Source organism: Pezoporus occidentalis, unplaced genomic scaffold (genome assembly GCF_034315485.1).
Source record: "Pezoporus occidentalis ecotype Australia unplaced genomic scaffold, CSIRO_AGI_Poc_V1 ctg19, whole genome shotgun sequence".
NCBI lineage: Eukaryota > Metazoa > Chordata > Aves > Psittaciformes > Psittacidae > Pezoporus > Pezoporus occidentalis.
In genome coordinates this window covers 5,078,993-5,096,935 of record NW_026913748.1, presented here as the reverse complement: position 1 = coordinate 5,096,935, position 17,943 = coordinate 5,078,993, and the positions used below count along the sequence as shown (strand labels likewise).

The window sequence follows — 17,943 nt, the reverse complement described above, 5'->3', positions numbered from 1 at the left end:
TCTTTATCAAATTTGCTAATGTTATCATGGCAGTTCTTTAATGTAGACTTTTTTGATAACTGCTCCGGTATCCTGTGTCACGTATTTACTTAATTCTAGGCAAAAATTTAAATAGAGATTATGCAGTGAGAAAAATTTAGAGCAATGTGCAGTACAAAGGCAGAATAGAACAAAGTACCAACTAGAGAAATTTACTAACTTGTCCTTTAACCTTGATACTGGTTTGATTTCAATAGTGACAAAACTTTCATAGCAGCAGAGGCATTAGACAAAACAACTTACAGTAGTCCCTCCTCCTCCTCCTTTCTCCAGCAGTTTGTAGGTTACGTAAGCAGATTTCTTTGTTTTTCCTCTTTAATAGTGAACAGACTTCAGTCATTTCTCTGAGCGGACTGGTTTGCATGGTTATGTTTTTCCTCTCAAAACAGGCTTTCCTTCAAAGAGGAGGAACATAGAGTAAGTGAAAGACTCAGCATGTAAACTGTCGGCATATACTAAACATCTGGTGAGAAGTCCTGTCTGGCAACTTAGAGGTGTTGTAAATAGGACATACGTGAGCCTGTCATAGGGTTATCACCATTGTGAAATCAATTCCTCGGGCAGTGGTACTGGATTATATTTATAAACAATGACTTCTGAAACAGGTAAGATTGAATGGGATGCTTCTGTTAAGCCTTAATCTCTTCAAAACCTGGGGGATGTTTGTGTCCAGAGCCCCCAAGAGTTAAACTTTTTAGTCTGAAGCAAATAAATCTGTGAACATCCAGCTGCTTTGTGATGCAATACAGCTGCAATGCTGTGGTGCTTTTTTCCTCCTATTCTCAGTAAATTAGCTTGAAGTCTCTTGAGCCGCTTGCCTGATACATCTGCTCCACCGAGAACTCTACTACTTTTGGCTCATTTTGCCTCTGCTTTCACCAAATTGAGACTTTCTTAAAAGCAAATCAGTTTTGTGTTGTTTATAAGTGTTTTCTATTCCTGGCTTATTGAGCTGTTTGTAGCTGCAAGGTTTCTCTAGGACACTGACAGAAGTAAGCATTGCCCCTAAGAATTACATCTCTCATAGTTTTAGGAAGTGGGTGCACACTTCTGACTTACAGTCAGCTTTATTGTTGCAATAATCCATTTAACTGATGCTGACACTACATTTAATGTACAGAATTAGCTTCCAGAATTAAAGAATGTTTTCTTTTATTGCACCATCCAGTGAAAGATTTGGATTTTTGCCATTAGAAATATCCTTGTAACTGGCTTTTTAAGGATACTGTTAAAAGTACTGTTTTACTTGAGCGTATTTTTTAGTTCTGAGAAAAGTTCAACTTGGGTAAATTAAGCTAAGACTTACCCATCCTGAACAGATTAGTATACGATAGTAAATACTCTGAATTAAGTTTTCCACTGAGAAGTGATTGAAACAGACCTGTGGAAGGCTTAGATTCAGAATGATGGACTTCCTCTGGAAAGCTCTCTGGGACTAATAAGAGGGAAGGGAGTCACTGGCTGAGTGAGTGTGAGAGATTTGCTAGAGAAATTTGGAGCAGATGCATGCAAATAGCTCTACCTCAGCTCTCCTGACCTTAGTACTTGTGAGCACCTGATTTTTTTCTTGGGTACAAAAGATACTTGTTTTAAAATAGTTCTTTTGGCTTCTTATCTTTTTTATGATCAAGTTTGAAATTGCCCTTCCCCTTAGCTTTTGATAATCAACCAGAAGGATAGGATTTTGCTTTTCTTCCCACTCTTTATATACCATTTTGCTGTATCCTGAATCACATGTGGATGTGGGAAACTTTTTTTCATTGATCTAGCTCTTAAGAGCTGTTTTCTAGGATCTGTAATACATATTCTTTTCCTGTAAATGTAACATCAAACTCCCATGAATTTTCAGGAAGCTCAATGTGGTACTATTTTTGGTATTACAACTCATCTTCCCTCTTGCCCTTTGGCTTGCTTTGCATTATTTCAGTTTGCAGAGGTCTCCAGTATACTTATATATAATGGTGCATTCTGAATGCTAAATATATTGGTGAAGGTGTGATCTTTGGGTTTTTTTGAGATCAAATATGTAAAGTACAAATATATTTGTATGTGCTTTAAGGTGACATAGGTTACACTGTCATGTTATTTTCCAGTCAGTATATTTCCCAGACTCCAGTTAGAAGCTGTATGAAAGCAGTTAATACAGGAGTAGACTATGGCAGAAATACTTGGCTTGAAGGGTAAGAAGAGGTGAGATTCTACCAGTCTGTGGAATAGCATATAGGTATCTCCTAATGTCACCTTCTCAAAATGTTTTAGGAGACTTTAGGAGACTTATGGATATACAGACAGTAGGCTTAGAAAAGGTCACAGTACGTAGTTCCAGTCTGTGTTGATTTGAAATGGAGCTAACAAATATCGCTGGACACTCCTAAATAGTACGTGAGAAAAGTAGAGAGTTGCTTACTGAAGCACTGGCTGCCATGAGTCCAAAACAGAAGGAAATGCATTAGAAGGGCGGTGGTTAGTAGGTCGAGAGAGGTCCTCCTTCCCCTCTACTCTGCCGTGGTGAGACCCCATCTGGAATATTGTGTCCAGTTCTGGGCCCCTCAGTTCAAGAAGGACAGGGAGCTGCTGGAGAGAGTCCAGCGCAGGGCAACCAAGATGATTAAGGGAGTGGAGCATCTCCCTTATGAGGAAAGACTGAGGGAGCTGGGTCTTTATAGTTTAGAGAAGAGGAGACTGAGGGGTGACCTTATAAGTGTCTATAAATATATAAAGGGGGAGTGTCAGAGAGGAGCCAGGCTCTACTCAGTGGCAAACAATGATAGGACAAGGAGTAACGGGTGCAAGGAACACAAGAGGTTCCACTTAAACTTGGCTTCTTCTCAGTGAGGGTGACCCCAGGGAGGTTGTGGAGTCCAGACATTCAAAGCCCGCCTGGAACATTCCTGTGTAACAAGGCTCTGGCAAATCCCTTCCAATCTCCAGCATACTGTGATACTGTGATACTGTGAAATCCTTCCAGTGCAGACTGCTGGGGACTGGGTAAGAGGGGAATAGCGCTCCTGAAGGGACGGTGCCTATTGGAAAGTATAAATTCGCATGGCATTTTAATCATTGCTATCAATGTGTGATTGAGAGTGTGTCCAGGTGTCTGAGCATAGCAGTTTTCCAAAGTACTGAAGGTCTGTAACAAGTATGGAAAACATGTAGAAAAGAGCGTTGATATTTTTTGAAGACTGGAACTCTAGAATTTTAATTTTTTTTTTTGGTAGTAATATTCCTTGCAGGTGGAAAGCATCACTGGAGAAACTGATTTCAAGCAATGCCATTTTGAGAGGTTTAATGATACTGTGACCCAGAAGTCTTGTGATCCAACAGAGACTTAAGTGTTTTCATTAGTACTATCACTAGGCTTTGTTTTGTGACTGCAGCAGTCCAAGTCTTATGTTAGTCTTTTGCATGGTAGGTGCTATATAAACAGACAGTCTAATGGTTTATATCAGTGCTTACAAACCCAGTGAATTTGTTGAGTCTTTACTGAAAATTGAAAACAGTTACGGAATGCTCCTCATCCCCATCTCTCCCCCACTGCCCTGGGTTTATAGTTATTACAAAACAAAAGAATGAAATTCTTTGAACACTAGGAGTTCGGAAATTTAGTGCTTCTGTGTTCCTTACAGTTTGACAGGCAATGACCTTGAGGAGGATTAGGTAGTCAGGAAACGCAATATTTCCTTTAGCTTGCCATAAAATATTTAACACTCTGTGAGGGTATTTGGTTGCTTGTGAAAAATCCCTTACAATCATGACCTGACATTTAACAAAAAGAAAGAAAGAGAGAAAGAGAGAAAGAAAGAAAAGGGGAGGTAACAGCTGGGTTCAGTCACGTAAGGTAGCGAGGGACTGGAATATATCCAAACATTGTATTATAAAAGAAATGAAATGTTTAGCCTTAAACAAATATTATGTTTTAGGAGTAATTTCATAGATTTTATTTGCTGTTTTGGAAAACTTTCTTCCCAACATGCAAGGCATCCGCCTCTTTTAATGAATATTTTTATTCTCTTTCTTCTGATGCCAAAACCTGAAGCTGTAAGGAAAACAGTAAATACTGCATAGAAGCCAGCAACATTTTGTTGGGCTGCAGTTCTGTGAACTGCTTGAGTGATCCAGTGGGCATTTGCTGCCAAAAGGTTGCCCAGTCCCTTACTAGGGCTTTCCCAGACTTTTGGTCTCATCCACAAGCCAGTTCAACTCACTCACACAGAACAGAACTCCATGGAGGGTACAAAACTTTCTTCTCTTGGTGGGAGGCTGTCTCACTCTGGGGTAGCTGTGGTTTGGGTTTCAGCAGTCTTTTTTTTTTTCCTATCCTGGGGCCTTCAAATGTTTTCATTTTCACAATGTCTATGAAGTGAAATGTTGCACATCCTTCAGATGTGTTGCACAAACCTCTAGCTATTATACATTTTCTTTTCTTCCTGAAATGTGGTCATCTCTGACAATTTAGGGCTAAGATTTTTCCCCATTTGGATTCCAGACAACTTGTATTTGCTTTCCTTCCATAAAGATGATAATGAACTGATGAGTTAGTGTGAAACGATGATATCTTTCTTGTGTCTTATGGACAAGATATAAAAGCTGGTAGACTTAAACAAGACTGGACAAGAAGGTTCCTTGAACGATTTCACAGAAAGGCCTTAAATGTACTTAAATCAGGCTCTTTGGGGCTATTCTTTTTCCTTTCTTTCTTTTTTTTTTTTTTCCCCCAACCAGGTCAAAAGCAGGAAGCACTTGAATTCTTGCAAAGTGTCCAGCTTTGGGTTCTTTATATTTCTGTCTTGGTGCAGTAAGCATTCCCAGGGAGCTGCTTGTTTTTCTGTGTTTGGTAGATGATGGTTGTTAATTGCTTGGCAGGGAGACTGAAGTGCTTGGGGAGCCTGACAGCGGGCTGCCTGCCCCTGGCTTGGCGGGGACCATAGGCATTCGCTACTGATGAGCAGCTGGAGTTCTCAGTGTTGTAAGGGGCAAGCAGCTGCATGTTTCTCTCCACCCACACTTTGTTCTTTATCAAGTTCATAATTTTATAGTTCCTTGTAACTTTTCACATAACACGGAGTAGTGCCCAGTAGCCTGTTGCGATGCTATTCTGCAGTTAACACCCTGCAGCCTGTTCTTTAATTAGGGCATATTACTTCAAATTTCAAGCCACGCTTTTTTAAAGAATAGTTTTCTGATTTTAATTCCCCAAACACACTTACTGTTTGCTCCAGCCCCACTGAAGTGTTTCAGCAGAATTAATGTTCTCTAATGGCTACTTGCTTCTGGAAGGGGAGTTTTGTCTTCCTTTCCTCATGAATAAGTTTTCATCGAACTCTAGTGCATCTAAGGTGAACAAATGTGTAAAACTGGCTGCTTTATTTCCTTGGCAGGGTTACATTTCTGATGGCTTAACTTTCCCAGGCTGCATCCTGGGATGAGATGCCATGCCAGTGCTGATGCACAGAAAGTGGTGGGAGCAGCAGCCAGGAGGAGGGGGGGGCAAGCACAGTTGGAATAACACGTGTCCATGGCAGCTGGCTACTGGATGGGCTTTGAGTTTTCAGATGCTGGCTGGACACAGAGACTGCCTCAGCAGTTGGATGTGGGAAGTGATTTCCATCTATCAGCAGTAGTTTTATTGTCTGGTGTTGAAGATTTGACTTCTGTTTGGATTTTTGTCTGTTCTGAATTTTGGATATATTGAATTATGTATTTATATCTTTACACACTGAAAGCCTTCTAGAAATTTATATTTATACAACTTCTGCTAAGATCTTCTGAAATAATAGGTCTGTTACAGTTTCAGCCTTCTGTAATTAGACTTCCTCCCCTCTCTGCTTCCTCACCCTTATGTCTAGAGAGGGGGGGAGTTGGTTTGGGTTTGGTTTTTTTTGTTGTTTTTTTTTTTTTTTTTTTTAGAGGAGGGTTTGTTTGTTTTTTAGCATCCTGTTTCTAGAGATTCTTTGTCTTTCATCAACAGAAGTAGCTGATTTTGTGTCTCAAAGCATATGGATGTTTTCTAAAATAGCTGTTGAGGTGAATATGAAGTAACTGCAAGATAACTGGACAGAGTAGAAGATGAAAATGTCAGTGACTAACTTGTTAGTCTTCTGAACATTGTATACTGAGCAAAATGGTGACATTTGCAGTTAGATCAAATTTATAATTTTTTTTGAAACCTGTTAGCATTTGTCTAAAAATTTAACCACACTGTTACTTCATAATGGCTTATCAAGTATGGAAGAGGAGGTCAGCTGCATTTTTCCTTCATGTAATCCCTGTAGTGCAGGTGTGCTCCTTAATATGAAGTTAGACTATGCCGCCCAGCATGATGTCATGCTGTTTATCTTTATGCCGCCCAGCATGATGTCATGCTGTTTATCTTTATGCCGCCCAGCATGATGTCATTGCTGTTTATCTTACACATGATAACCGGAAGAAAACAAATCTTCATCTTAAGACTTGACAAATAAAGCAAGAGAAACACATAGCGCTCAGAGCCACAACCCTTACTCAAACAAGTGGTTCTTCTGTGATCAGTGAATATGCTTATACAAATTGGACATCTTATTTAGTAAATAGGAGCTCAGGACATTTAGAAAATGATGACTGCCATCTGTGCAAAATAATACTGGTGTCAGTTAAAAACTCAGTGAAATAACTTAACATAGCGTTAAATAGAATAGCTGACAGGTTCACCTCACACAGGTCTACACAGAAAACTAAAAGGAAAAAATAGTTTGGGGAAAACTCGATGGAGGTACATTGTGTTCATTTTTTTTCTCGTGCTAGGTTCATAATCAAAATGGCTATTAATGCAGTAGGAGCTCAGGAAACCTACACAAACCTTACTCAACCCCTTCATTCATCAAGTGTGTAGGAAGCTGTGAATAGCTTATGAGGTGTGGAGGAGAGGAAGTGATCCTTGGATACAGGGCTCACCAATGTTCTGCTGATCACAACAGATGAAGAGATTGATATACATAGTCAGGACACTCCTGTGATTTTGTGAAATACAGCCATTTGGAAGCAGTTCCTGAGCTGAAAGCTACCTATATGTGTTATAGCAAATGAAAGGAGGAATTACTTGAAGTTACCGGTGTAGAAATTAAATGGCAACAGCAGGGTAGCTGACTTTGGTTACAGGATTAATTTACACTACCTTATCCTGGTTTGATGAAGCTGCTGCTACTTACTGTACCCTTTTTCTTTCTCAGTATTCTTAGGTTTGTGGGTCATTTGTTTTTTTCTGTGAGTTAACTTTGGGGCTCTTAACTACATGAAGTTCATGGTACACGACTTGTAGGGTCAGGAACTGTGGTCACCCTTAAGTCTTGTATATAGACTTAATAAAAAGAAAAAAATACTATCCATGCTGAAAGAGATATTGACATTATTTTACAAAAAAAAACAAGCCATGAAAAGTCTATAAAAGTAAAAGGACACTATTGTGTATTTTCTGTTTCAACTTTGGGCTTGATAATACATGTTCAAAGGCCAAAGTGAAAATAGGGATTTGAGGGAATGTTTTGTAATACAGGAACTACGTCTGTGAAAGAGCGGTGCTTGGTTCCTATAAAGAGAACTCCTGGTACTCAGAGCTTTCTCTTCAATCATATGCCTTTCTGGAGACGAATGTTGCTTGTTTCTGCTCTGTAAGAAACCTGCATTATTCATTAACTACCTGATTAATGACCATCATCGGCAAAGCCATTGTCCCAGTATGTAAGAGCATAGGTGACTCATAAGTACCTTAGTGTAAAAGATGCTGTGTTTTTGTGTTTTTGTCAGGGAACCTCAGTCATAAGCTACTACTTTCAAACCACAAGCTGTGCATTGGCATCCTATTTGAAATCCGTGTTTTCCAGTCAAGAGAGACACTGCTGTGCTTCAGCTACTGCGCTGGGTACTTCTGCTTGCTCCCACCAGCAGCCCTGCTGCCCTGTGCGTTGGGATCAGTAACGACAGGTTACTGGGGGTCCTGCCAGCTGAAGCAGCTGCTTAGTCAGTAGCAAGTGCAAAGGCTTTCTGCCTCCCCTTCCTAAAATGGGGGAAGAGGTATGAGTTGACAACCACAGCAGCAATGGCCAGGAGTAAGGTTGTCATGTATTTTTTCCATGACTTGCAGCCTCCACCACCTGTGTGGTAAGCAGTGTTTTCTACTTCCACCCCTCTAGCCATCATCAGCCTGTCAGCTCCTCTAACACTGAGGTGTCACAGCATCAGTTTCACCAGCTTGTCAGCCCCTCTAACACTGAGGTGTCACAGCATCAGTTTCACCACCCCTGAAAACTGGGAGATGAGTGGCACTGCTGGGCTGTAGATGACAGTATGAAAGCAGTGGCTGGCCCAGTAGGTAAGGGTGTAAGTGATGGTGGCTGTAGGGGTGGGCTTGTTCTCAAAAGGATCAAACCTGTGCCTTTTAGTACAGTTTTAAGAAGCTGTCCATTGATCCTTTTTCTGTTTTATTTTGCACAACTAGTTAACATTTGTAATATATGCCACTTGGACTTCTATCAAAATAACTGATTTTAAAGAGTCCACATGTTGAAGGTGGTTATTTTACTTGCTTTGCCTTTCCTTTCCTCACGCGTGTCTCCATACTCCTGACTTCAGAATGCACCCTCTCTGATTAGGAGCATACTGTAATCAGTGCATGTTGCTTGGAGAAAACATAATTACTTCTAAGGAAATAGGTTTTGGGGCTCAGTCTGGGAAATAAGCCATGTGAAGTCCTGTACGGTGCTTTTTATTGTACTGGAACAGCACCAGCAGGGCATGTCGTGCTAATCCAAAATTTAGACAAATGTTGAAAGGTAATCCCATTAATTACTGATTTACTCATTTTAGTAAGACTCACAGCAGATGTGCAGATCTGTTTGCATGGAAATAACTATTAGATCAGAGTCAAAAGAACAAAGGCTGCAGCCAGACAGGGCAACGGACTAAGGCACACTGAGTCTGCCTGCTGTAGACTGTATTGGCAGATTTGTAATGAATGTGAAATTCACCATTCACTTCTTTACTTTGCATGATACACATGTAGTGAGGGGCCCAGAGCTGAGCACAGGATTCAAGGTGCCTCTGAAGGCACGAGATTTGATCACTGCCCTGGCCCTGCTGGCTATGGTATTGCTGACACAGGCCAGGATGCTGTTGGCCTTCTTGGCTGCCTGGGCACAAGCTGGCTCATGTTTAGCTCTGTCAGTCAGCACTGCCAGGTCCCGTTCCACTGAAGAGCTTTCCAGTCATTCTTCCCCAAGCCTGTAGCACTGCATGGGGCTGTTGTGGCCCAAGTGCAGCATGCAGCACTTTGCCTTGTTGAGCCTCATACCATTGGCCACAGCCCATCTATCCAGCCTGTCCAGATCCCTCTGCAGAGCTTCCTATCCTTCAGTAGATCAACACTCCCACCCAACTTGGTGTCATCCACAAATTTACTGAGGGTGCACTTGATCCTCTCATCCAGACCATCAGTGAAGTTATTAACACTGGCCCTAAGGCCGAGCCCTGAGAGACACCATCAGTGACCAGTCACCAACTAGATGCAATGCCATTTACCACCACTCTTTGGGCTTGCCCATCTAGACATTTTCCAACCCAGTGAAGAACACACCTTTTCCCCCTTTGGGACAGGCATACACCACCTGCCACCAGCAGGCCTGGTGCCATGTAAACTGGCCCATGGTCACAACCCCCAAGAATTCCGACACTGATGCTAGTCATGGAGCCAGGAATTAATTAGTGACATTTTTCTGATGTGTAACCATTGTCGATGATTGGACTGGCAGGAGGGATGAGATCACTACTTGGGTTCCTGAACCCTGAACCAGTCACCTCAAGGCCCTGAAGTCCTTCTTGAGCCCACTCAGGCTTCTTGAAGGTATTTCCGCATTGTCCACCTGGAAGATTTATAAAGGATACTAGTCATAGGGCTGTACCAGATGAGTTTTCTAGTAAAGGCCCTTACCCGTGGATCCTTCCCCATCGGGGTGCTCTGGAACAGAAGCTCAGAGTGGCATCTTTCCAAGGGGACTTTGAAGGGGTTCGAGCTGCTTCAGAAGTGATTGGCACTGAAGCACAGATTCTGCTGGCACCCAGTTGCTGATGCTGGGCTGGATGATCCCTTACCACCATCTTCCTCAGTTTCCTGATCCTGAAGTACCAGGGCCTCGAATCTGTCATAGAGGGGTATTTGGGAAGGTGACACGAGCTGGGGGGTAATATGCTGTCTGTTCTGAGGTGTAACCCCTGTTTCCCAAGTTCCTTCCATGTGCTCGATGGCAGGAAGGTAGGGGATCCTGAAGTTCTTTAGTTTTGGGTAGGTGGCTTGCTTCTCTTGGGGACTGTAGAGAGCGGGTCCACTAGTCACTTTCCTCCTCAAATTCTCTTATGCTCCTCAGCCATTCCACCTCTTCCTGTAGCTCTGCCACCATGCAGAGCAAATCATCCTGCTGACATCTTACACATCCACCATCTACCATCACCAACAAGCTCTGGCACTCGCTATAACCAGGTGCCTCGACAGCTATGTGTTTATGAGGGACCTGTGTCTGGGTTGTCATATTCTTCCTTTCAGGACTGAAAATGAATATAATGAAAGACTTAATGGTGTTGAAATTGTCTTTCTGAAGGTTATGGAACTGCTGATGGAGGACCTATCCAGCACTAAAACAGTAGTTTAACCTTTTGTGAATATAAATAAGCATTTCAATGTTACTGGTATTTCAAGCTGGCTGATTATGTTTATCTAAATGTTCATAGCTCCAAGTTATTTCTAATTAGAATGCTCTGAAAAAAACAGATTATGCATCACCTAGCTTCAAACTTTCTTGCAGATGCAAGCATATTTGCAAGCATTCTAGCTGCTCATTTTCCTGCAGATGATAAGCAAAATAATTAAGTGCTTATCAAATTTACAGTGTTTATTTCTCTTTTCTGTTAGTTATTTATTACCTCCTCTTTATCACTTACATTCTAGCTGGCCCCATTTTTAAATTTTCTTCAATATTTCCACACTTTTCTTTCCTCTTCAGTGTACTTAATCATCATAATTAATCGTGTACTAGCAAACACAGTAACTGGTGGGTAGTATTTTGTTGTGCATTGCATTTCTGATTTCAAGCAAAATTTCTCGGTTCTTATAATGTGTAGGAATAGCAGAAGAACACAAGTATTTCTTTAATCAGGTCAGAAATAATCACAATGGCATGCCCAGTAAAAGAGTTTTTGCAGCATATCTGACCTTTTGCATACCTAAAGGGATTTTAAGTTGTACTTACAGGGCACCAGCTGTATTTCGAAAAGGTCGACTAAGTTACTGCTTACTTAAATGGACGGAATTGAGCAGCCCTACTGAAATACATGCTGCATTGTGGAGAAAGTATTTGGAATTTTTGTAATGTGCTGAAAACTACATGCTTTGGGCTTTTGTTATAATACACATGCATACAATACACTTGATAGAAGACGGTGAGAATTCATGTATTTCTGCCTCAATCTTGTCTACATCATCTAGAAGGTATTATCTTTCACTGGGTAGAAACTAGGGCTCATATTTCCATGAATGATAAAGGATGCTTTTTATCCAGAGATTTTGCCTACTCGGTTTGGTATGGAAGTATGTTGTGGCTAGATTTCCATTACATTTTTCCATTCGAGCTTTATATATAAAACAAGCTGTTCAGTATAGCTGGCTGTATTACTCTTCAAAACACATGGCTTGAGGATGTGACATGATTAACAGAATTACTAGTTTGAAATACAGGTTAAATGTCTGTAGCATAGAATCACAGAATAACGGTTTGGATTGGAAAGGACTTTAAGATCATCTAGTTCCAGCCCCTCTGCCATGGTCAGTGATGCTTTACACTAGACCATGTTGCCCAAGGCTCTGTCCAATCTGGCCTTGAACACTGCCAGGGATGGAGCATTTACCACTTCCATGTCCATCTCCAGCAAATATGGCTTCCAGACAGGCTGAGTATTTTGTGTAATGGCTTGTAAAACACTAATGAATTCGAAGACCTTCTGTTTCCCTACACCTGCCCTGTGCTAAATTGTTCCACATGTGAAGCCAGAGTACACCTTGGGTCAGGACACATCTCTGAGCTTTTACATTCCATAAGCAGTTGCAAAAGAACCTGCTACAGAGGCTGTGTCACTGTTTTGTTTTACAATGGACAAGCTTTACAAAATGGCTTTTGCCCACTGAATGCAACTAATATTAACCAATCTAGCAAAGAGCATGTGAGGACGACAACAAATTAGTGCTTAAGGCAGCCTAATGTTTTTGCATTAAAGGTCTATTTTGAGCTGTTCCTGGTTTTGCTTCACTTTGTATTAAAGTTGTGCTCGTGCATGTGTAAACCAAGTACAATCCAAATCGGAATCCCATTTGCTTGAGGGACTGGGGTTGCCAATCTAAGTAAAGGCTGCTGCTGAGAGGAGCTCTCTTGTCCCCTTGTGTCAGCAGTAGTGCTGGGGCAACCATGAGGCCAAACCAATCTAAAATATACTCTAGGTTTCAACTGCATAATTTCTGCTGCTCGTCTGACTTTGTGGTTGAACAAATGCTGGTGCTGGCATAGGGGAAGGAGTAGCCAGGAGCAGAAGCTGGAGCAGATGCTGACGGGGAGGGAGGAGGAGCAACAAACCACAGAGCTGCCTGTTCTCAGCAGCAGTTCTGCATCTGCCTTGGCTTAAAGTGACCATGAGTGATTACCTTAAACAGCAGTAAGTGCCTTGAGGAAGTTGTGCGTGTAAAATATGTTCCTATTTTGACCTCCATCTCTTTGATGGAGACAGGGAAGGCTTAAGGCAGCTTTTTAGGCTTTGAGGAATGGTGTGATACAGAGATCACGCTGCTATAGTACAATTCGAGATCCTCAGGAGAGTGAGAAAAGCATGCAGCAAGCTCACTGCCGTGGACTTCAAGAGAGCAGACTTTGGCCTCTTCAGGAACCTGCTTAGTAAGGTTCCATGGGATACAGCCCTAGAGGGCAGGGAGGCCCAAGGCTGTTCAAGGATCACCTACTGCAAGCTCAGGAGTGTTGCATCCCAGCTAGAAGGAAGTGCAGCAGGAGGGCCAGGAGACCTCCTTGGATGGATAAGGAGCTGCTGAGAAAAATTCAAAGGAAAAAAGAGGCTTATAAAAGGTGGAAGCAAGGACATGCGGCCTGGGAAGAATACAGGGGTGTTGCTTGGGAAGCTAGGGACCAGGTTAGGAAAGCTAAGGACCAGTTAGAATTAAACTTGGCTACGGATGTTAAGGATAACAGGAAGGGATTCTATAGGTACATAGCTAATAGAAGACAGACTAGGGACAACATGGGCCCTCTCTGGAAGCTCTCAGGAGAACTGGCTACACAGGATTTGGAGAAGGCTGAGGTTCTGAATGACTTCTTTGCCTCGGTCTTCACTGGCAAAGGCTCTGACCACACCACCCAAGTCTTGGAAGGCAGATGCAGGGACTGTGAGAATGAAGACCTTGGGCCCACTGTAGGAGAGGAACTGGTTTGAGACCATCTTAAAAATCTGAACGTGCACAAGTCCATGGGACCTGATGAGATCCATCTGTGGGTCCTGAAGGAGCTGGCAAATGAAGTTGCGAAGCCGCTGGCCATCATATTTGAGAAATCATGGCAGTCAGGTGAAGTTCCCGATGACTGGAAAAAGGGAAATATAACCCCCATTTTCAAGAAGGGGAAATTGGATGACCCGGGGAATTACAGACCAGTCAGTCTCACCTCTGTGCCTGGCAAAATCTTGGAGCAGATTCTCCTGGAAGTCATGCTAAGGCACATGAAAATCAACAAGGTGCTTGGTGACAGCCAGCATGGCTTCACTAAGGGGAAATCCTGCCTGGCCAATTTGGTGGCCTTCTATGATGGGGCTACAGAACTGATGGACAGGGGTAGAGCAGTTGATGTCATCTACCTGGACTTGTGTAAAGCGTTCGACACTGTCCCACACGACTTTGACACTGTCCCACACAACATCCTTGCCTCTAAATTGGAGTGACATCAATTTGATGGATGGACCACTCGGTGGATAAAGAACTGGCTGGATGGCCACACGCAAAGAGATGTGGTCAATGGCTCAGTGTCTGGCTGGAGACCAGTAACAAGTGGTGTCCCTCAGGGACCAGTGTTGGGACAGGTCTTGTTCAACATCTTCGTTGCTGACACGGACAGTGGGATTGAGTGCGCCCTCAGCAAGTTTGCCAATGACACCAAGCTGTGTGGTTCGGTTGATACCCTGGAGGGAAGGAATGCCATCCAGAGGGACCTTGACACGCTTGTGAGGCAGGCTGATGCCAACCTTATGAAGTATAACCATGACAAGTGCAAGGTCCTACACCTGGGTTGGAGCACAGCTACAGGTTGGACAGGGAAGAGGTTCAGAGCAGCCCTGCGGACAAGGACTTGGGGGTGTTGGTTGATGAGAAGATGAACATGAGCCGGCTTCAGTGTGCGCTCACAGCCCAGAAAGCCAACCGTATCCTGGGCTGCATCAAAAGGAACGTGACCAGCAGGTCGAAGGAGGTGATCCTGCCCCTCGACTCTGCTCTTGTGAGACCTCACCTGGACTATTGTGTGCAGTTCTGGTGTCCTCAACATAAAAAGGACATGGAACTGTTGGAACAAGTCCAGAGAAGGGCCACGAGGGTGATCAGGGGACTGAAGCACCTCCCGTATGAAGATAGGCTGAGAAAGTTGGTGCTGTTCAGCCTGGTGAAGAGAAGGCTGCGTGGAGACCTCCTAGCAGCCTTCCAGTATCTGAAGGGGGCCTATAGGGATGCTGGGGATGGACTCTTCATTAGGGACTGTAGTGACAGGACAAGGGGTGATGGGTTAAAATTTAAACAGAGGAAGTTTAGATTGGATATAAGGAGGAATTTCTTTACTGTGAGGGTGGTGAGGCACTGGAATAGGTTGCCAAGGAAGTTGTGAATGCTCCATCCCTGGCAGTGTTCAAGGCCAGGCTGGACAGAGCCTTGGGTGGCATGGTTTAGTGTGAGGTGTCCCTGCCCATGGCAGGGGGGTTGGAACTAGATCTTAAGGTCCTTTCCTACCCTAACTATTCTATGATTCTAATACAACTTTTTGTGTATGGAGTGATACCCAAGGAAACAGAGCTGAGGAATTCCTGCCTAGGATCACAACTGTCTGAGAATCCTCTATATGTGGTGGGCCTCGTTAGTTTGTTCATATCATTCTGGAACCAGCTTCTTGGTGTAGGGCTACTTCAATGTTTGAAAGGAAAAATAAGCTTTTAAGAAATAGAGAAAAAAAGTACTTGAAAATATTGTTGGAATGCACAAAACGTTGAAGAATCTTTAAGCAGCAATGAGCAATAACTACGGCATCTCTTTCCACTGCTGTTTTAAGAGCAGGGTTGGCTGTTGCTAGGAGTGGCTTGATATGATGGATTTTGCTGTGGGAAAGAAGTGGATTAGATCAGAGGGTCCAGTTGTTGTCCAGAAGATATCAGAGGATCACCTTATGAAATGGTTGAGTGGGTTTTGGTTTTGCTTTTATTTTTTTTTTTTGAAATATGCAAAGCAAACCCCACTCATGCTTGCATTTCTCCTAGTACAAGCAAGCAAAGGTAAATGATGGCAAATAATGATAAATTGATTTATCCAAGCTTTACCCGAAATCATTTGGTTAAAAATGAAAGTAATTGTGACAACATTGCAATAAATGCTAAATGGGGTTTCCTCCTTTCCCTTGCTTCTCCCCACAAAATAAGCTGTTGTTTTTTTTTGATTCAGAGATCAATAGATATTGACCTAAGTGAGATCTTGAGGTCCTTCATATTTTTTTTTCAAAGTTTTTATTGTGTTTACAGAACCAATTGCTTTCACACCCCAGAACAAAAGTTCATGGTTTAGACCTGTGTAATCATATTCTATTAAGTGCTTTTATTGCAGTTTTCACTGAATATTTTTTGGTTTATGTTTTTGAATATTTTTTGCTTTATCTTTTCCTCCAGCTTTTTTACCAATAGCAGCATATTGAATTCTATTGTTAGGAAGAAATGAAATAGCAGAGTTGGCTGGTTTTATGCTTTGCTCCTTTTTTTTTTCCTTTTTATCACTTACAATAGGGCCCCTTTCGTACAAAAAAGTTGCAATACATTTAGCTAATTTTTTGGATGCTACCTTCTGTAATAAAATAAACTTTTCGACTGTATAGTATTTTGTGAACACTTGCTACAGGAATAGAATTACTGAACAGAACTGCTGATTTTTCTATAGCTCTGTTGAGCAAGCACATTGACAATTTAAATAGGGAAAAGTCTATTAGATACTACGATCTTTCTGTAGAAAAGCTTAGGCTAGTCATGGAGGAAGTCATCTTTTATATCCAGTTCTTCAAGTTTTAAACAAGATCATAAATTTCAGCTAAAGGCAAAGCATATTTTTAGAATGAGAAGCTCTTAAAGGGAACATAGAATCATAGAATCGTTAGGGTTGGAAAGGACCTTAAGATCATCTAGTTCCAACCCCCCTGCCATGGGCAGGGACACCTTACGCTAAATCATATCACCCAAGGCCTCGTCCAACCTGCTCTTGAACACTGCCAGGGATGGAGCAACCTCCCTGGGCAACCTCTTCCAGTGCCTCACCGCCCTAACAGGAAAGAATTTCCTTCTTATATCCAACCTAAACTTCCCCTGTTTGGGTTTTAACCCGTTACCCCTTGTCCTGTCACTACAGTCTCTAATGAAGAGTCCCTCTCCAGCATCCCTATAGCCCCCTTCAGATACTGGAAGGCTGCTATGAGGTCTCCACGCAGCCTTCTCTTCTCCAGGCTGAACAGCCCCAACTTCCTCAGCCTGACCTCGTACAGGAGGTGCTCCAGTCCCCTGATCATCCTCATGGCCCTTCTCTGGACTTGTTCCAACAGTTCCATGTCCTTTTTATGTTGAGGACACCAGAACTGCACACAATACTCCAGGTGAGGTCTCACAAGAGCAGAGTAGAGGGGCAGGATCACCTCCTTCGACCTGCTGGTCACGCTATTCTAATTTTCTCTGTAGCAAAAATGTTAGCACTTAATAAATGGGTTTATAGTCATTCTACCTTTTATTTAATGCTGTTTCTAACTCTTAGGGTTTTTCTATATATTTGTTTTTCAGGCAGCAGCGTCTGTCCAAAGTCTTTAATATTGTCTAGACCTTGTACAGCTGGTGGCACAACCAGGCCAGTTGAGCAGAATGTGCACAATGAAGCGCCTCAGGGAATAAATGGAAGTGTGCCAGTCAAGCAATACCCACGTTCAGCTTCAAATCCAAAGCCACAAGGTAAGGAGCTTCAAAGATTTTTGTTAGGGAAGTTGTTCTTCATCTCAGACTTTAAGAGAAATAGAGTGCCTTGAAAGACCTGTATTTGTCAGAAAGAAAATAGTGGGGTAATAGCTTGCTAGTGAAATACAAATGTTCAATAAATGCTTTATAAATCTGTAATTTCTGATAACGTTTTGCTGAGAAAGGTTCTCAGAAGGAAGGTTGGACTTACTAATGTATTACAAGCACACAGGTCTCGTAGTTAGAGATGGGAGAGTGCGTGCAAACCCCTTGCTTGTATTAAACTATTGCCAGAGCTTATCTTTCAAAAGGATTACTGCATGTGAGCTGGAAGGTTTTGGTGCTGTTTTTGAATGTGAGTGTTTGGCAGGCTGCTGGTTGTGATGGGAAAGATATTCAGGGCCTTTGCGGTTCCACTGGAGCTTGAGAAGGGCCCTTCTGTTGGGAGTGTGTGAAAAGATGGGAACTCTGTGCTGTAAAAGCTGACCAATAGTATCTGCAAAGTAGAAGTAGATTTCCCTTTTTTCTGTCCATAAATAGCATCTTCACTTTCAGAAGCTCAGTAGGTCCACCTGCGTGTTGACTTTATGTATCTAAATC

At 42.4% G+C, this 17,943-nt stretch overlaps 1 protein-coding gene across 6 annotated transcripts in view; it reads left to right on the top strand.

Annotated features, from left to right (window-relative positions):
• FGD4 (FYVE, RhoGEF and PH domain containing 4) overlaps window positions 1-17,943 on the top strand; it is a 116,039-nt gene that overhangs the window by 56,260 nt on the left and 41,836 nt on the right. For 5 of the 6 annotated variants that reach the window (XM_062616542.1, XM_062616541.1, XM_062616543.1 and 2 more), the window contains exon 2: window positions 17,176-17,340. In XM_062616542.1, the coding sequence (XP_062472526.1) occupies window positions 17,176-17,340 (165 nt within the window). Of the gene's footprint in view, window positions 1-353; window positions 645-17,175; window positions 17,341-17,943 lie in introns of those variants that run through there. The other variant, XM_062616544.1, reaches the window with a different exon arrangement.